The sequence below is a fragment of the Bos taurus genome, chromosome 1, assembly GCF_002263795.3.
Source record: "Bos taurus isolate L1 Dominette 01449 registration number 42190680 breed Hereford chromosome 1, ARS-UCD2.0, whole genome shotgun sequence".
Classification (NCBI taxonomy): Eukaryota; Metazoa; Chordata; class Mammalia; order Artiodactyla; family Bovidae; genus Bos; species Bos taurus.
Window position 1 is genome coordinate 105,877,070 of NC_037328.1, and position 20,985 is coordinate 105,898,054.

The window sequence follows — 20,985 nt, forward strand, 5'->3', positions numbered from 1 at the left end:
TATAGGAAATATTTAGTAAGAATATATTTATTATAAATCTTCATATTTTATATACAGATATTATTATTTAAAGGACATAAGAAATGCCATTATAATGCTAAAATGAAAAAACCTAGCTACAAAATTAATAGATACATGCTCTCAAATATGTGTAAATATTCTTAAAGGTGATGTCTTAAAATAGGAATTATTCAACCTAAGTGATATCATTTTTTCTTAATTTTTCTGTATTATTTTTATAATCATGAAAATAACAAAGGTTATTTTTTCCAACAGCACTACCCAATGTTACTTGACTTCTCCTAAACCCAAACTACAGTGTTGAAGACATAAGATCATGGTGAAATGCTAGGGTTTTCATCTGGGTACAAAAGGAACCCAGTAAAAATGCTGTCATCCTCAGCACTGACGTACACCCCATTCCAATCCTTTGAAACTTCCAGCCAGACTTGGTCCCCTGCTCTTAATTTCAGGATGACGAGGAGAGAGGTCTGGTCTATTTCATGGCCATAGAGCGTCTCTCTGGACTTGAACTGCTTCCTGTTCCAGGCCACCAGGCTGATCCGAGCAGGTCGGCCCCTCACGGTGATATGGTAGGAGAAAACGTAGGCCCCAGGAATACTACAGTTAAATTTCCCAGTGACAGGGCTATAATTCCCTTGGTCATTATAGAGAACCTTATCAAACTTGATAGGGGCATTGGGAGGAGGGAAGGGCTTGGATAAAGCAGCACTGAAAGCCGACCGTGGGACTCTGGCCTGCTCCCCCTTGGAGCCCTTGAGGCCCCGAGAACCCTTCTTCCCGATCGACCCCCTGACCCCTTTGCTCCCCAGCTCGCCCTTGGGTCCCACGGGTCCCATGAGACCAGGAATTCCCAACTCTCCCTTTTCTCCTTTGACTCCTGGATCACCTGGCACCCCAGGAAGGCCATCTGAGCCACTTTTCCCTTCCATTCCATTATCTCCTTTGCTGCCTTTCTCTCCTTTCATGCCCTCCTCGCCTTTTTCTCCCTTTTCTCCCCTCTCCCCGGAATCTCCAGAGTAGCCCTTGTCCCCCACTTCGCCCTTCTCTCCCTTGGCACCAGGCTCTCCATTCAAGCCTGGTGCTCCTACAGGCCCTCTGTCTCCTTTATCTCCTTTGGTACCATTGGCACACGTGTCCCCCTTCGAGCCTTTTTGTCCTTTCACTCCCGTTGGGCCAATGTTTCCTGTGTCCCCCTTAGGACCAATTCCACCTGAAATGGAAAATTTAAATCATGGTTAAGGCTCACATAGGGTATGACCAGGATGCTATTATCAGTGTATGTATGTGCTCAGTCTGTGTTCAACTTTTTTGCTGCCCCATGGACTGTAACCCTCCAGGCTCCTCTGTCCATGGGATTTCCCAGGCAAGAATCCTGGACTAGGATGCCATTTCCTTCTCCAGGGGATCTTCCTGACCCAGAGATTAAACCTGCATCTCTTGCATCTCCTACATTGGCAGGCAGGTTCTTTACCAGCTGAGGCTATTATCAGAGAGCTCACAAAAGGAAATACAACCTCCTAACTGGAACTGGAAGTCTGGTTCTCCCCTGAGCAATGGCGGCGCAGAGGAGACTCTTACACTGAGTCATTCAAATAAAGCTACTCTCTCATAAGGGGAAGAGCTAACGCTACTGAAAAGCAATAGCTTATACTTAGATATTGTGTATTTACTGTTAAGATGAGGCAGTATTAGAACTATAGTTGCCCATTGTGTTCTATTACACTTTGCGTTTTGGTCCAATCCAGCTATTCTCATACATCTCCACATTGCCCATCAAAACCCAGAATCTTCCAGGGAAAGAACCTCAACCCGGAAAGATTGAGGTATCTTTTCCCCAAGGACAGCTAGAGAGAGGAGCAGAGCTCAGATACTTCTATCATCTCAGACTCCCAAACTAGTGCTGGTGACATTCCACCAATCAGTACACTGAATTATTAGATTATTAATTTATATTTCCCTTTGACCTCCTTGATAACTTTAAATACAAACAGGAAGAAAATTAAAGGCTATACCACACATGTGACTGCACACAATAGATATACTGATAAGCTTTTGAGAGTCCCTTGGACTGCAAGGAGATCCAACCAGTCTATCCTAAAGGAGATCAGTCCTGGGTGTTCATTGGAAGGACTGATGTTGAAGCTGAAACTCCAATACTTTGGCCAACTGATGCAAACAGCTGACTCATTTGAAAAGACCCTGATGCTGGGAAAGATTGAGGGCGGGAGGAGAAGGGGATGACAGAGGATGAGATGGTTGGATGGCATCACTGACTCGATGGACATGAGTTTGGGTAGGCTCCAGGAGTTGGTGATGGACAGAGAGACCTGGCATGCTGTGGTTCATGGGGTCTCAAAGAGTCGGACATGACTGAGCAACTGAACTGAACTGATAAGCTACCTGGTTCTCCAGGCTTTCCTGGGTATCCTGGAACTCCACTTGCTCCTTGGTCTCCACGTTCTCCCTTGAATCCTAAAATGATACCAAGATTAGCTTTTTTCCAGCTATATTAACCATGATATAACTAACATCTATTTCACACCTGTGTCACATTCCATTGTTTCCTTTATCAAAATGTGTAAAGGTAAAGACAATATGGGAAAAGAATTCATTGAGCATCATTAGGAACATTTTATTCCAATTGATGGTAAGCCATTTAAAGGATTTGGAGGTAGTGCCAAATCTCTTCATCAGAGTTCAGCTTTTGCCTCAGCAATCTTGTAGCTTTTCAGATCTCATACAAAACTCATGATATTCTGCTTTACATTATATACGTCTGTGTTTGTGTGCTTCCTATTATGAATTTTGAATGACAGTTAAAAAGTCCTCTTTTTTATATTCCTCACAATGTCTGAGAAATAGTGCCATGCACTATATAAGCTGACACAGAGTACAACATTTTGCAATCAGCTAAAACTATTCGTGGTAAAAACCCACTTAGGAAAAAAATATTGTCCTTGACATACATAGAGCATCAAGGAAAAGCTGATTTTCTTTTTGTTTGCATGTTTTTCATATGATCTTTGGGCAAATTATAAAACTGAAAATTCATGTTTGAAAAAAATTAAAATATCCAGGGTTTAGATATTTGCTGTATTACCACAAAATAAACTTTTATATGGGCCTGGCCAAAGGCCAAAGATATTATAGTACAGCCACTCTAGATTTATTTTAATTGTAAATAATAGCAAAAATAATAGTAATAACAATAACTAACTCTCACTTAGCATTTACTTTGCACCATGTAATGTTCCAAACTCTTACCATGAATTTTTACATTTCAACCTTTTTAAATATAATATTAACATTTATTTGATAATAAAACAGTCTCTAATATAACAGAGAAACTCACATAACAAAGCACATTTCATCACCTGGGACGTTTTTCATTTCCAAAAGTCTGTAGCATTTCCCATCAAGAAAGATAGAGCAGATATTTTTGTCAACGCTTTTATCACAGAAGAAACGTAGGCATGAAAAAGTTTAGAAATCTGTACAGAGTCAAACATGATTGTATATAATATTGGTTGGCATCAATTTGCCAGCCATATTATTTATGATATAACCAACATATTTTGTTCCATTTTTGCAAGGGAAAAAGAAACCCTAAACCAAATTAAAAGTCATGAGAAGAGACTCAGCCAAATTTCATAAGACTAGCTAGAGAAATCCACCCCCCGCCCCCACCATAAGCCAGTCAGCAGAGTTTTCTAAGTAACTGATAATGGCTCCTCCATTATCATTCCACATGAAATTTAAATTTTGGAAATTAACCCATAGGCCATCAGGAAAATTCTGTGTACCTTTCAAGGGAACATAACTATGAATGGAAGTGAAGGAATAATTCTATTCCCAGTCCTTGTCAATATTCATATCCTGACCTTCACTGCACAGTTATTCTGATTCTTGAGTTCATTTAAAGAGTTTAACTACTTACAATGAACTTACTCAATCAGATAAAATTATCCAAAATGCAGTCATACTACTCATTTATTTTTTTTCACTGTAAGTCTTAAGCAAGAGTCCAAGTTAAGTGGAAGTAAAAGGAAAGTACAGTTGTCACTTTATAGACTGGCTAAATGAATTTCTACTTTTGATCCTTCATCAGAAGCATATTCTTAAGAACTTTATTTTACAATACTTCCCTGTTTTTTTCTTCTACTTGCAGAAGTCTAACTTCCAAATGTATGAATCACTGGGGAAGTTCATCACTCATCTTTATTTCACAGAGCTTTCTGCTAACATAATTCAGCCACAGAAGGATTAAATGTTTCCGAGAATGAAAATCGCCTAACTGACAAGTGTGAAGTGGCTCTCTCTTACCTTAGCATCTTTTTTGAGTAATTACTTCACTGAATGTTCTACTAGAAACGAGTTAGGCAGTTCCTGAGCCATGCAGAGTGTGATGTATAGATGATATTAGATTTTTTGACATGTGACACTGAGGCTAAAATATTTACCTTGATGGATAGATGGTATTTCTACAGGCTGGTGGTATTCCCTGAGGAATTTCTAAATGTCCCAATGAATCTGTAACCTTCCTTCAATACCTCAAAGCACTTATAGAGCCAGGGATTTCCCTGGGCAGGACACCCTCTTTGCTGATAAATCTATGGAATTATAGAATTTCTGAGCTGGAAAAGATCTAGTAAAGCACACAAAACAACAGATCTTCTTTAAACAGAGTATAAAGAAATATATAGTCTAGTCCCTCAATATCCAGGTGAGGTAAAGTGATGGGTCCAAGGTCACTGCAATTAGCCTGATGTCTTCTATTTTAATTCAGTTTTCTTCCCACCGTTGACACACCCCTGATTTGAGGGTGAGCTAAAGGATATGTCATATTTTTCTTAGCAGGTTGGCCATTTGCCTAAATGGAATATTCTAGAGGATTGCCTGCTCTGATTAGTTTTATCTAGTAGGAAGTTAATTTGCATCATAAAGAAGAACTCAAATGGGAATATATAGGAAAAGATCCCCTTGAATTCTCTGACGGTCCAGTGGTTAGGGCTCTGTGTTCCACTGCAGACGACATGGGTTTGATCCCTGGTCAGGGAATTAAGACCCTGCAAACTTCAAGCTGTTGGCTAATTAAAAAAAAAAAAGAAAAGTACACTTCCCCAGAATGTGTATGCCCTGTGGCTCCCAGTCACTGGGTCAGCCAGGTGGACTATGAGAAATAGGAAAGGTGTGTGTGTGTGTGTGTGTGTGTGTATTGTGAAAGAGAGATTACCAGGCAAGTTTAAAATTCTCAATTGGCTATTTATAAAGTTAACATTTTAATATCAAATGTAACTCACACTATGTCTTACCAAGTTTTTACATTTTAAAAACTTGATCCACCTGCAAGAAGCTGGTATTTTCTTAGCAAGCTGCTCTTCTTAAAAATGATGCAGAACATCTGTTGAGTTTCAACATGAAATGAATATAATCACCTACCTTTCTCTCCTTTCTGGCCTTTTGGACCTTGGGGTCCAACAATTCCTGGTGACCCTGGGATCCCTATATTACCAGCCTCTCCCTTAAAACCTGGAAATGAGATTTAAAAACCATCAGGGCAGGAAAATTCTCTTTTGAAATTCACTAGTTCAAAAAAAGCAGTCACTTTATTGATGCCAATGACTGTCAGTGTAGTAATGATAAGATCTGGGTGAAAATAAACTATTACAGAGTTCTAAGGACAATATTTTTGTCTGATTTGCAATTTTGCACTACCTGAATAGATAAATTGAGCCCATTAGTACTTGTCACTGAATTCATGGCAGTGATCAAATGATTCAGAGAAGCAGTACTATATCAAACAATAGGAACAAAATACCTGACTATTAAGCTCATGTGGACTGCACTTTCAAATAAGAAGTAAAACCAGAATACCTAGCACTGTGGGTTTTCCCATTCCTTCTCTTATTCATTGACTCAGGAACTACTGCAGAGTCCTATACATCAAGCATCCAGCTAGGTGTCAGGAATCAGCCATCAACATTCCAGCAGCCCCTTTTCCCCCATGGAGCTGAGAGCCCATAAAAGAGAAACGTGAGCAAATTACCACAAAAATAAATAGAAATGGCTACACTGCTGTTAGCAATGTGAAGAAACGAAGAAGTTCCTATTGTAGATTGTGGTTAAAAAAAATTAACTTATGGGAACAGAGTAGACATCCTGGGGAAAAAGGGGCATTAAGCTAAGACACAATGAACAAATTAGAATTTTCCAAGACCAAAAAGAAAAGATGAGTATTTCGGGAAAAACAGCAATGGAAAAGACCATGAACAGACCTAGCGATCAGGGTAAAGAAGGCCAAGGGGCAGATGGTGCGGGGTTCATAACATCACTAGTTCCTTGCTTGTCCCAGCAGCCTGGATCCCTTCCACTTACCTGGACCACACATAGACCCAGGCCAAAGACAATTATCCTTCCTACAACTCCAGCCTTGTTTAAGCATAGGAACTGTTTTGCAACCCCTGACTAGAATAATTTGTGGCCAATTTCTTTGAAAGTTAACCCTATAGATAAGTGCACTCAATTAAATTGTAATCTTTCATCTTAATTATTATAATTAATGCTGATGGAATGCAGAAAATTATATTCAATCTGTCGAATTTCCTTTTTGAAAGAACATTGTATTTGTTTGGATGAAGCACTTTAATAAATTGCTTGCAGCAGAGGTTAAGGCTGAAGGCACACTTAAACAGTGGTTAAGCTCCTCTGTCTAGAAAAGCAGGAAGAGCAGAAAGGAAAGTAATGGAAAATAAATGGGAGGGTGGAGTGGGGCAGAAGCAAGCAAGGTCAGTCAGTCACTGTGCAATGACCCCCTTCTTCATGACACCCAAATGCCTAATGTGGTCATGAGGGAAATGATAAAGGGCAGTGTCCAGTTTGGCACAGGGAGCACAAAGCAAGTGTCTGCAGAGTACAAGGGGTACTGGGGCTACTCTTCCATCTACATCATGGTTGCTGCTGCTGCTAAGTCACTTCAGTCATGTCCGACTCTGTGCAACCCCATAGACGGCAGCCCACCAGGATCCCTGTCCCTGGGATTCCCAAGGCAAGAACACTGGAGCGGGTTGCCATTTCCTTCTCCAATGCATGAAAGTGAAAAGTGAAAGTCAAGTCGCTCAGTCATATCTGACTCTTAGCAACCCCATGGACTGCAGCCCACCAGGCTCCTCCATCCATGGGATTTTCCAGGCAAGAGTACTGGAGTGGGGTGCCATTGCCTTCTCTGATATCATGGTTAGTTTAGTGTAAATAACAGAAGACTAGACTTAATTGAACAGCTGGGGCTGGAAGCTGCAAAAATTTAGTTTGATTCCAAGTTGAACACTCTCAGGTTACATGACCTCTAGAATTACATAAAATTCTCTGAAATGCAATTAAATCATCCACTGACATGTAATAATATTTTAAACATTTTCTACAAACATGAGAAACAATAAAGTGCTTAAGAGTTCTTGGCACACAGTAGGTAGCTCGGTCATGTCTGACTCTTTATGACCCTGTGGACTGCAGCACGCCAGGCTTCCCTGTCCACCAACTCTCAGAGCTTACTCAAACTCATGTCCATTGAATCAGTGATGCCATCCAACCATCTCATCCTTTGCTGTCCCCGTCTCCTCCTGCCTTCAATCTTTCCCAGCACCAGGGTCTTTTCCAAAGAGTCAGTTCTTCGAATCAGGTGGTCAAAGTACTGGAGTTTCAGCTTCAGCATCAGTCCTTCCAATGAATACTCAGGATTGATTTCCTTTAAGACCGACTAGTTTGATCTCCTTGCAGTCCAAGGGACTCTCAAGAGTCTTCTCCAGTACCACATTTCAAAAGCATCAATTCTTCAGTGCTGTACTTTCTCTATGGCCCAACTCTCACATCCATACATAGCTACTGGAAAACCAGAATTTTGACTATATGGACTTTGTTGACAAAGTAATGTCTCTGCATTTTAATATGCTGTCTAGGTTTGTCATAGCTTTTCTTCCAAGGAGCAAGCATCTTTTAATTTCATGGCTGCAGTCACCATCTGCAGTGATTTTGGAGCCCAGACATCTTGGAGTGCAAAGTCAACTGGGCCTTAGGAAGCACCACTATGAACAAAGCTACTAGAGGTGATGGAATTCCAGCTAAGCTATTTCCAGTCCTAAAAGATATTGCTGTTAAAGTGCTGCACTCAGAATACCAGCAAATTTGGAAAACTCAGCAGTGGCTACAGGACTGGAAAAGGTCAGTTTTCACTCCAATCCCAAGAAGGGCAGTGCCAAAGACTTGTTCAAACTACCACACAATTGCACTCATCTCACATGCTAGTAAAGTAATGCTGAAAATTTTCCAAGCTAGGTTTCAACAGTATGTGAACCAAGAACTCCCAGATGTTCAAGCTGGATTTAGAAAAGCCTGAGGAACCAGAGATCAAATTGTCAACATCCATTGGATCACAGAAAAAAGCAAGAGAATTCCAGAAGAACATCTGCTTCATTTACTAGCTAAAGCCTTTGATTGTGTGGATCACAACAAACTGTGGAAAATTCTTAAAGAGATGGGAAGACCAGACCACCTAACCTACCTCCTGAGAAATCTGTATGCAGGTCAAGAAGCAACAGTTAGAACCGGACATGGAACAGACTGGTTCCAAACTGAGAAAGAAGTACATTAAGGTGTATATTGTCAGCCTGCTTATTTATCTTATATGCAGAGTACATCATGCTAAATGCAGGGCTGGATGAAGCACAAGCTGGAATCAAGTTTGCCAGGAGAAGTATCAATAATCTCAGATATGTAAATAACACCACCCTTATGGCGGAAAGTGAAGAGGAACTAAAGAATCTCTTGATGAAAGTGAAAGAGGAGAGTGAAGAAGCTGGCTTAAAACTCAACATTCAAAAAACTAAAATCATGGCATCCAATCCCATCACTTCATGGCAAATAGATGGGGAAACAATGGAAACAGTAGCTATTATCATAACTGAATTAATGAAAGAAGCTGGAGATAAAAGTTTCAAATGTAATTTTATCTTTGCAAGATATTAGATACAGCTGTATACTTCAAAATACTTTCATTCAGAAACTGTAAAATTAGGTTCATGACTTTTTAAAATCTACAGTTATTACTTATATCACAGTAGATGATACAAATGTGATATATGTAATGTATGTGTGTTCATGTGACCAAGAACTAACAGATAATGAAAAAAATAAATAGTTGGGTTTGAGCAGATTTACTTTCATCTTCAAGTTTGTTTAATGTTGTTTTTATACAACATTAAACATTACACATTACTACAATGTTTTTGACAAAATCATGGTTACCAAAGAGGGAAGGGAATCAGGGAAGGATAAATTAAGAGTTTGGGATTAGCAGATACATACTAGTATATATAAAGTAAATAAACAACAAGGTCCTACTGTGTATCACAGGAAACTATATTCAATATGCTGTAATAAACTGTAATGGAAAAATACGAAAAAGAATATGCATATATGGGCTTCTCTGGTAACTCAGATGGTAAAGAATCTGCATGCAATGCAGGAGACCCAGGTTCAAATCCTGGGTTGGGAAGATCCCCTGATGAAGGCAATGGCAACCCACTCCAGTATTCTTACCTGGAAAATTCCATGGGTGGAGTATCCTGGTAGGTTACAGACCAGAGGATCACAAAGAGTTGGATACGACCGAGTGACTGAACTGAACTGAACTGAACTGAGTGACTCCCACTTTCACTTTTTTCTTTTCATTTATATATATATAAATTGAATCACTTTGCCATACACCAGAATCTAACACAACACTGCAAATCATCTATGCTTCAATTAAACAAATAAATAATACAAGAAAACAATGTTTTTGAAACACTGGTAAAGCTAGAAAAAATATCTATGAATCTCAAAAACAGGATCCTATCAGGTTCAGAATATTGCACAGGATAAGAAAAGACTCCTACTACAGCTAACCAGAAAAATAAACACAGTTTATTGAGCATGTGTTCTATTCTAGGCATCACACTGAGACCTTGTATATAACCTCATTCAGTTCTCTTGACGACTCCATGAAGCTGCCATTATTCTTATCCCATTTTACTATTTTAGAAACTGACACTTGGAGTGCTAATGAAGTTTCCCCAAGGTAGGACCGTGACAGCTTGACCTTCTGAACTCTCAAACAGTCTGTCTATGGCAGAGCTAGTCAGACTAAGATATATGCATGCCCCAGGCAGTCCAATAACGTGGCACACCTTTAGAATATATGTCCTGGGTATTTGGAGTCTCAGCTCTGAGAACAGCCTAGCTAAATCCATCAGTGTAAGACAAAAGCCCTGGATGTTATAGGCTTAGAAAACAGTTTAGCAACCAGCTGTGTTTACTTGACCTCCCATTCCCCCCAAGCAGCTTTCCAGCCAGACTTGATACTGACAGAAACCCTGGTAAATAATATAATTTCCTTAGTCTCATTAGGTCGCCAGTAATGTTGTGGCAACTCTGAAATCTCAGGACCCCAGACTCCTACCCAGCTCCCTTCCCCTTCAATTTCACCTCTGCATAAACACCGATCACATTTCCCAAAAGGTATCTGCAATAGGATGAAATGAATGAGAAGCTTAATGAGGATGTGGAATTTCTGATTTTATGACTTTAAATCCTTCAGGCAAGACACAACAAATATTTATATGTAATTCTGTCAGGGAATAATGGATTTGAAACTGACATTCTGGTCTCACTTTTACCTTGAATTTACTGCTGTAGGACATGGGAAAGCTGAAACGTAGTACAATAAAAGTGAGAGTATATTCGTACTGTATGCATTAAAGACATTTAGAAACTTTGAAATATTTAACCATGATGTTCAATGAAGACTATTGGGCAAGGAGACAGTGCTGCCTCAGAATTTCAATGAGAAGCACACTGAATCCTGCCTTTACTCTCCGCTTCACAGGTGTTCTGTTGCTAATCCTAACTACAAATAGCACTCCAAAATCCATCAGTCAGTACTCATCCTCACTAGACCACAGAACTTTCACTTCACCTTTTTACATGAGCCACTAATGAGATGACTGCATAACTGGAAGAACCACATACCAGTCTACTGTCGGGAGGCTCAGTCTCTGCTCTGACCAGCACCATCCAATAGAACCTTCTGCAACGATGGAAATGCTCTGAATCTGTGCTGCCCTTTGGCCACTTGTGGCTGCTGAGCACTTGAAATGGGGCCAGTGTGACTGAAGAACTGAAATTTTAATCTCATTTCATTTTAATATTAATAGCTGCACATGTGACTCTGCTTAGCACACTGGGCAACAGAACCCGTTGCATTTGTCACAATGTTACACCTAGGCTTGCCCCACTGGCATGATGGTGTAGAAACCCTCGGGCAATTCCACCACCAATCCACTACCTCTCAACGCTAAGTTTGTACAAGTGGGAAATATATGGCTTCGTGTATTTTCAAATACCTGGCTTTCCAGTCTGTCCCGGTTCTCCCTTTTGCCCCGGTCCAGATGAACAACAATCACAGCAATTCAAGAAGAAATCAGCGGTGTCAAGAGTGAGGTTTTCGGAGGGGAAGAGAGTGGCAGCATCAAAGGCAGAATCGAGGACTAAGGGGTCAGGGGTTGGCTCTGCCCTTTCAGCCGCATCTCTGAAGGGGGCTCCTTCTTCTGGAGGTAGGCCACTGGATGGCTTTGGGCCCTTTGGCATCTCTTTTCCCTCAGATTTCTTCGTGAATTTGGTGTATGGTGTGGTCTTGGCTACTGCGTCCATACTAGCAATAACCAAAATAATAAAAATGGCACAAAACCAAGAAAACATCCACATGTTTGAGGCTGAAAGATACAATGGGAATATATACACATATCATGTGAGAACCAAATGAAAAGACTAAATGATATAGATATATACCTATATGAGAGGGATATATATACATAAATGAACCATAAGAATGAACAGTATGCATAATACTAAATGATTTATCTATTTTATATGTAAACATATGCTTCAATCACAACAGAATATTTTATTGACTTAAAGTACTCACTGTAAGGAACATTTGCTTCAATTCTCCTTTCTGGTTGTTTTCCTACTGTTACATGTGCTAAAATATTGCTCTCAATCATTCAAATCATCTTGCCAAATAGAAAACATGATCTATAATAAATGCAACATATATTCTTACTAGCTCATATACTCTGTGGAAAACAAATAAGTATAAAATCCTGACTGATCTCACTCAGATTTATAGGAATCAAATGCATTCATGTTAGAGGGAGATGAAAAATATTGAGCTGAATAGTTTATTTCAGCAAACTCAATTATTTCAAGAAAAAAATACTGGTAAAGTGTCCTTAAATCTACTCAGGAAAATAGTCTTGTTGTGACAGCAATCTTTTGGAATCTGTTGTAATAAATGGAGAGAGAGAATGAAAAGTCATAAATTTAAATATATGCTATATCTTTATATTCTTCACATGTCATTTAACTCTCTGATTCTTTGCTTTATAATTTGAGGGGTTTTTTTCTGAAAACTCACATTTCTCTTTGTATTATTTTAAAAAGCCAAATAGTGGCTATTCTTATTAAAGTTTTTATCAATGTTCACAGGGACATAAGGTTCCTAATGAAATGAAATTTTGATCATAGTATTCCATTCCGCAAAACTCCCAGCATTCCAGTGACTGCTAACAGATAGCCAGGGTTAGAAATGCATGGCTTCTGAACAGAAAAGGCAGGCATGATTAGGGTAAATAGTAAGAGAGTAAAGAGAGTGGAAATACAGATAGTAACATCTACTGTGTATAGAAGCCCTACAAAGAGTAGGCACCTTACATTCATCAATCCAATCTGTTCTCAAAGCAGCTCTGCCAGGCAGGTGACATACTCACCTTCACAGATGAGAAAACAGGTACTAATTGCTTATGTACCTTATCAAGATCACACAATCTGCGAGTTATTAATTCAGAACTTAAATCCAGGTCTGTTTAATATCAAAGCCTCCACCCTTCCCCACAAATCATGTGATATTTATACAGATGAGATTAAAGGACAATAAATCCAAGGGTAGGATCAATGAAAGAGCACTAGAGGAGACAGATATAAATCAAAGCAGATGAGAAGGGATAAGGGATGCTGTATTTCCAATATTATATAAAGATCCAAAAATGAGAACCTTCTTTTAAGCTGCTTTTGCTACTATATTTATCCTTTCAACCAACATTAACTGAATACCAACAGTGTTACAAGCACTGAGAAATTATATGTAGTGAGATATGATACTATAGACTAAGCTATGGCCTCTGTTATGGACACAAAGGTCTGTCCAGTCAAAGCTATGGCTTTTCCAGTAGTCACGCATGGATGTGAGAGTTGGACTATAAAGAAAGCTGAGCACCAAAGAATTGATGGTTTTGAACTGTGGTGTTGGAGAAGACTCTTGAGAGTCCCTTGGACTGCAAGGAAATCAAACCAGTCCATCCTAAAGGAAATCAGTCCTGAATATTCATTGGAAGAACTGATGCTGAAGCAGAAACTCCAATACTTTGGCCACCTGATGCGAAGAACTGACTCACTGAAAAAGCCCCTGAGTCTGGGAAAGATTGAAGACAGGAGGAGAAGGGGCTGACAGAGGATGAGATGGTTGGAAGGCATCACTGACTCAATGGAATGAGTTTGAGCAAACTCCAGGAGTTGGTGATGGACAGGGAAGCCTGGCATGCTGCAGTCCATGGGGTTGCAAAGAGTTGGACACAACTGAGTAACTGAAATGAACGGATGGCTTCTGCCCTCAGGGAGTTGACAATCTAGTAGCAAAGATAAGAAACTACAAAAGCAAAGAGGAAAGTGTGAAGAGCAGATGGTTATAAAGCATCTCTCCAAATACAGGTCTTGCACCCCTTCTTCCCCCATCCCTGTAAGATTGAACACATACACGTGGTCACTGTGCATCAGTCAGCTAAACCCAGCCCCAGCCAAAACCAGACACAAAAATACTCTGCTTAGATATAATACAATTCAACTTTCATGAGTTCATACAACTGCATTCAATGAAACATTCATTTGTTCAACAAACATTTACTTGAGCATCTAAGAAGAGTCAGGAACTGTGCTGGGTCATACAAATAAAGATAAATAAAATCAGTAAGGATCCTGTCTGCAGTAAATATCCAAACATGGCAAAAAGCCAAAGTACAAAATATGGAAAGTGAAATACTAGACACTTTCAATTTTCTCACCACTTTGCTATAAAAATAATTCGAGTTTACAAAATGCTGTATTAATGCTCTGCCATTGTTTATGTTCGTTTAAGCAAATGAGGTTATATAGGGAAATAACCAGGGTTTTTTTTTTCCTCACTGAAATATATCTGTATTATTCTCCTTGGCACAGCAAGTTATTTTTGATCCTGAAAACATGTTATGATAGCCCCTTGGTAAATCAGTCCTGAGGTGGCAAATAAGAGATAGCTGTTGAATGGGGGAAGGGAGAAAACTAACAATGAGATCATGACAGGCATTTTCCAGGCAATTTATAATTATTATTATAATTACATCACACATAAACCATGAAAAGTAAGATTTACTATGCCCACATAATGGATTATAAAACTGAGGCAAAGAGAGGTTGAGTAGCCTGCCTGAGATCACAGTATTAGTCTGGAGCAGAGCTGGGATTAAAACCTAAATCCATTTGACTCCAAAATCAACCCAAACACTCCTTGCTGTGCTGGGCTGCCTGGTGATGAATGAGTGATCAGAGATGCTGCACAACAAGCCGAGTTAGGCCCTTCACAGAGCCCACCTAAGGCCCTGCAGTGGGAGAAAGTGGTTTCTCACAAACAAGAAATGGGAACTTAATGGGAGACATGAGGAAGAAGAGAGATGAGATGTCTGGCTCTGATCATGGAACATACTTGTGTGGTGCAGTTACAGAGGGGAGCACAGCCCATCCAAAAAGAGGCTAAAGGTCCACAGAAAGGAAAGAACAGAGCTAACCAATTTTGGGAAGGTGTTTGGTGTCCCTGACTGAGGGTGTGGATTGTCCTCATAAGTATCTTCCTTGTAATGTGGCTTCCTGCTTCCCAATTTAAATGTAGATATTAAAGGATAATGTCATCAGTACTTGAAGATTTGATGAGGCTCCCTAAGAACTTGGAGATGAGGAAAACATGAATCCCTTTCCAAAAGTGCTGATAGCAACCTGACTGATGGTGCACAGATATTATTTCCTTTTAACTATAGATTGTTTTCATATTTGTGTAAACACACGAAAACCAGCCCGCAAAACCTTCACAATGAGTCTAGCAAGTGAGGGCACTTGACCAAACTCTAAGTCACTAGAACAAAAAACATGACTTAAATGCTAAGTCTGAAGATAAACATAGATATAAATCTTAACAGAGGGGTTAGAAGCAAAGATCTAAAAGGAGATTGAGGTCCCCAGTTAACATAAATATAGTAAAAGCCCTTTTACTCCTCCTGAAAGTTGCCCAGACTGTAAGCATTTCAAGAGTAGAAAGTTGCGTCTCTTTTGTTTCTATGTCCCCAGGGCCTAGGACAATATGTATCCCATAAATTTTTTCTAAACTGAAATGAAGTAGTAGATTGCATTATTGTCTCCAATTGTCTCCCATCCTTCCCTGTACTCATACTCTTTGCTATATAGGTTTTTCACGGTCTCCCATGAAGAATGAGGTCTATACTCCAATCCTTTGACTTTGAGTTCAGCCATGTGACTTTGGCCAGTAGAATGAGGTGGAAATAACAGGGCACCATTTCCAAGTCTAAGTTTCAAGAGCCCTTACATGTTTCTACTTGCTGTCTTGCACTTTGGCCATTGCCATGAGAAGGATATGCATGGCTGAGCTTGCTTGTCACAAAAGACAATGAAAGACACACAGAGCAGAGCTGGCCCAGGTAAGCTGCTCCAGCCCAAGACAATCTGGATGAAAGTCCCCACCTGATCCACAGACATGTGACTGAATGCAGGTGAGACCAGTTGAAGCCAATTTAGATTGGACAACCCTCACTGATCCCACAGATATGCTCCAGTTATCTACCACTGTGTTACACAGTTCCTCAAACTCAGTGACTTTAACCATTTTACCAGAACTCATAAAGTCACAGGTCAGGAATTTGGTTGGGAAGATCCCCTGGAGAAGGGAAAGGCCACCCACTCCAGTATTCCTGCCTGGAGAATTCCATGGACTGTGTAGTCCATGGGGTCACAAAGAGTTGGACACAACTGAGTGATTTTCACTATTTAGATGATTCTTCTGTTCTATGAAGCATCAACTAAGGTCACTCAGCAGTATTCAGCTGATGCATGGGTTAGTGCAGGGAGACTTCACTATAAATTCAGTTCCTTAATAAAGTGGAGGGGCGGGGGGCGGGGGGGGCGCGGGGGGGGGAAGCTGAGCTCATCAATCACAATAGTCTCCCTAGCATGCTAGGCTCAAGATTGTCAAATTTCATCAATCAGACCTCAGGGTTCCCAAAAAGACAGCTCCCAGAACATTAAAGCTGCCAGTCTCCTTAGGCTGTACCTGAGAACTGGAAGCAACACTTTTATTGAATTCTGCTAATTAGAGCAGTCATAGAGGCCAGCCAGACTCCAAAAGAAGGGGCATAGACCCCCATCTCTCACTGGAAGAAGAGCCAAATAATCTTTGGCTGTTTTGAATCCACCACAGACACTCAAACTATAATCTGTAAACCATGGAGTGAGTTTGGGAAAGATTAGGTAGCAAAAACTGTTACCAATAGTTCCAGCTTCTAGGCTAACACTATATTCCTACAACTGAGACAAAAATGACTAAGCAGCTTCCAGGCAGCCCCATTTTACCTTTGCCCAGCAGCAGGGATCCTACATGCTCCTCCCCCTTGTCAATCAGCCCCCACGGTCCTGGATGTTGCCCCCATTCAAAGTTCTTAAGCAGAAACTGGGCCATCCCTTGATGAAATTTATTATGGGCTTGTTTGCTAAGTCGCTTCAGTCGTGTCTGACTCTTTGCAACCCTATGGACTGTAGCCCACCAGGCTCCTTTGTCCATGGGGAGTCTCCAGGCAAGAATACTGGAGTGGTTGCCACGCCCTCCTTCGCGGGATCTTCCCGAACCAGGGATCAAACCCGAATCTCCTGTGGCTCCTGCACTGCCAGCAGATTCTTTACCACTGAGCCACCCAGGAAGCCCGAGATCCTATTAGAAAGGATTTTAAAGATTCTCCAGTATTCATGGAGAGAGGAGCCTGGCAGGCTACAGTCCACGGGGTTACTAAGAGTCAAACACGACTGAGCGACTATCACTCATTCAAAGATACTTCAACCTTGAATGTGCATCTAACCTTGAGATTCTGTGATGTGGTTTTATAACAAAATTTTATCAATGTATGAAAATGAATTCATGTCATAAAATTTCATTGTAAATACAAGGGACATTACATTTCTTCTAAATCTGTGTTCGTTAAGTTAGTGCCTATGTTCAGGAGGATGATCTTTAAAGATGTATTAGTTCTTTTCCAAAAACAAGTGGAAATTTAAGTTATATATTTATACCAACTTAATAATGTGTATTTGTAAGATGATTAGAAAGTTTTATGTTGACACTAGGGCCATGAATTTAAATAAATTTAATCAATGACTAGCAAGTAATATAGTATAAGGACTAAAAGTCACTGGCTTTGTAGACAGTGAGAACTGAGTACAGGATTCAGATCTATTTATGAGTTGTTTGATTGGGAGCAAAGTCTTGGCCCCTTGTCTTTTAATGGAGATAATAACAGTAGAGAAATCTTGTACAGTGAGACTTAATGTATAATGCATGAAGCGCTCTTAAAACAGTGTCCTTAGTTGTTACTGTTGGCTATTATTTTTAGTTAGGATTAGAGGTAATGAAATTAACTAGCCAGAAATAGTATTTTAAAGCAATGACAAGTATTTCCTGTTCTCATACTGTTCCAGATTGGCATTTGGCACCATTTCCATCCCTTTTTATGGTCTCCCTTTTATCTCAGGGACTCAAAGTCTGAAAATCATTTTTCCCAGAATCTTTTTCCATCAAGGATCCAGTTTAGTCTCTGCCAGTGAGAAACATTTGTGTGGATGTGGAAGACCTTTTAGTGACCTTGTGGACTTTGGCAGAATTGAAGTTTTGCACTGTTTTCTGGTACAACAACATGATTCCCTGCCTATATGATTCCATGTAGGTGGCTGCAAAGTTCTGATTCTCTAAAGGCTGGTAACAAACCAAAGAGCTAGTGGCAGTCCTTCTGCCCTGTGCTCCTTCCTCTTCAACAAGGGCATGAACACCTAATTACTTGTATCAAATGCCCTCCTGCCTGACACACCTACAGTGGTCCCAGACTAAATCCTGCTATATTCTTCTTCTTTTTTCTCCATTTGCTTTTACTTCTACTTCTCTTAATATAAATTCTTGGCCTGTTTTATATCCAAAACAGGATATTCTTTTTCTTAACCCAATCACTCCTCATCCATCCACAACATCTTAACCTCTTAGAAACTAGCTGGATCAAATTATATCCGCAAAAATTTTGTCAAAAGATCCTCCACAATGTTCTGAGCCTGAGAATATATAATCCTCAACAAGGATATATCCCAGGTGCATTCTTGAATGTTGATTCCAGTATAAATATGAAAGCTTTTGAAATAATTTTAGGCACATGGATAGGTGTGAATATGCAGCCAAGCTGTAACAGTAATGATCTTTTAACCTTATGCAGAGAATTATTCCTCTCTGACACTTGTATAGTTATATAAGATTATAAGATGGACTTTTATGTGTATAACATTCCTTTCCTGTGTGAACATTTTAGTTTCTCACAACATTTCATTATGACCAATATTCCATGATGTATTCCTTCTTATATCCATGTTTCACATTCATTCATCCTTTAATTCAGTCAGCAAATGTTTATTAAACACCCTTTCTGTATAGACATACTAAATGAAGGAGTTACAGAACAAAATATCTGCTCCCATAAAACTTGCACTCCACTGGGAGTAATAAACATCTGATGATAAAAAATTCAATATTTCAGACTGTAATAAGTGCTGTCGAAGAAATAAATAGGGTTACTTGATAAAGAGATGGCAACCCACTCCATCTTGCTTGGAGAATCCCATGGACAGAGAGGTCTGGTAGGCTACAATATATGGGGTCACAAAGTGTCAGACATGACTGAGTGGGTATGCACGACAAGGCAAAATTGTTTCAGACAGGTGGCTAGAGAAAGCCTACCTCAGGAAGTGGTACTTAAGATAAGAAGGCCTGATGTATAGAACACTGATGTATAGAACAGTCTTGTGGACTCTGTGGGAGAGGGAGAGGGTGGGAAGATCTGGGAGAATGGCATTGAAACATGTAAAATATCATGTATGAAACGAGATGCCAGTCCAGGTTCGATGCACGATACTGGATGCTTGGGGCTAGTGCACTGGGACGACCCAGAGGGATGGTATGGGGAGGGAGGAGGGAGGAGGGTTCAGGAGGGGGAACACATGTATACCTGTGGTGGATTCATTTTGATATTTGGCAAAACTAATACAATTATGTAAAGTTTAAAAATAAAGTAAAATTTAAAAAAAATGAAAAAAAAAAAAAAAAAGAAGGCCTGAGGAAGGAGCAGTGACAAATCAGAGCAGTCAGTCTCAAGAAGATCAAGGAGAAGAACCTTCCAAGCGGCAGGAAACAGGTGTGCCTTGTACAAGAGAGAGAAGGAAGGCCAGGAGGCCCTGACTGTATGGAGTGAGAGAGAGGCTGTGCGATTACCCAAGATGTATTTAGTTTGTTCACTTATGTTGTCCATCATAAGGGTTTGGGGTTTATCCTATAAGCTGTAATAAGTCACTGAAAGTGAGAGCAGGGGAGAGACCCTAGCTGCTGTGCAGAGGATGATTGCATGTGAGTCAAACAATGATCAGTAAAAGCACATGGGAGTTGCTGCAGTTCTGACAAAAAGAGGTAAGGGTGGCCGGCAACAATGTGTTGACATTAATTCACAGTTCAAAGGCCAACCTACTCTGGAACATAATTCTTACTTTAATATCTATGTGAAAAGTGTATCATGTAACTTATTAACAATTCATCTAGAATTTAACTTCCTATTTAGACTCTAGGAGGTTCTTAGGATTGTGGTTTTACTATATCACTTCAAGAAAATGAGCATAAGAAGAAAGCAAAGTATGAATCTATGCATGGGAAATCTCCTAAGGAATATGACTAATATTATTTTCCTTTAGAAATACAGGGTGAGGTTTAATTACTGGTCAAGGTTTTAGATTAAATTAGACAATAACAATGAATCAGAGATAATTTTGTACTGGGCAGCACAACCAAGACAAAAATGCTTGCATAAAAAGGGCGTTTGTTAAATTTTGTCTCCCTAATACCAAAGTAATTAATTCCCAGATTCCCTGAGTGGATTTTAGGAGTAAAGTGAGATCTCAGACACAACTTCAGCTTTGATAAAGCTTGAGATGTTCCTCTGAGGGGCTCCTCCTGTGTTGAGGAATGGACAGAAAAGAAGAAGCGTTGTGAGTGGCCTGAGACCCAGTCAAGAAATAGGATGACTTCAGGACTTGTTCCCAGGCAGGCTCCTAGGACCTCCCCACTTAAACAAGTAACCAAAAGTAGAGTTGTGAGTCAGGAGCCATAGCCAAGAGGGATCATTAACATCACACTCATTTTAGGCATGTTACCCCAAGGAAGAAGGTCCCAAAATAGGGTATGGTATATAAGGATGTCAGAAAAAGGAGAATAGGTAGAGCCAGTTGCTGCCACTGCTTTCTTCTCCTTCCTCAAGAGCCACATCCATCAAACAATCTCCTCTTTTGCTTTTTAAGATACCAGGTGTTGAGCTCTCAATCCTCTGCACCCACAAGGGTAAATTAGGAAGAATTTCTGAGAAGCTGTTTTCTCCTGCCTGGATGCTTTCAGCAAACTCAGGCAAGCCTCCTTGAGCTCAAATTTTG

General features: G+C 40.0%; 1 protein-coding gene across 1 annotated transcript in view; it reads right to left on the reverse strand.

Moving 5' to 3' along the window:
* Positions 1-238: 238 nt before the first annotated feature.
* OTOL1 (otolin 1) overlaps positions 239-20,985 on the reverse strand; it is a 30,756-nt gene continuing 10,009 nt past the window's right edge. The window contains exons 2-5 of the mRNA NM_001192604.3: positions 11,460-11,828; positions 5,464-5,553; positions 2,425-2,496; positions 239-1,234 (exon numbers count right to left, since the gene is read on the reverse strand). Coding sequence (NP_001179533.3) covers positions 336-1,234; positions 2,425-2,496; positions 5,464-5,553; positions 11,460-11,820 — 1,422 coding nt within the window. The 5' untranslated portion in view covers positions 11,821-11,828 and the 3' untranslated portion in view covers positions 239-335. The remainder of the gene's footprint in view (positions 1,235-2,424; positions 2,497-5,463; positions 5,554-11,459; positions 11,829-20,985) is intronic.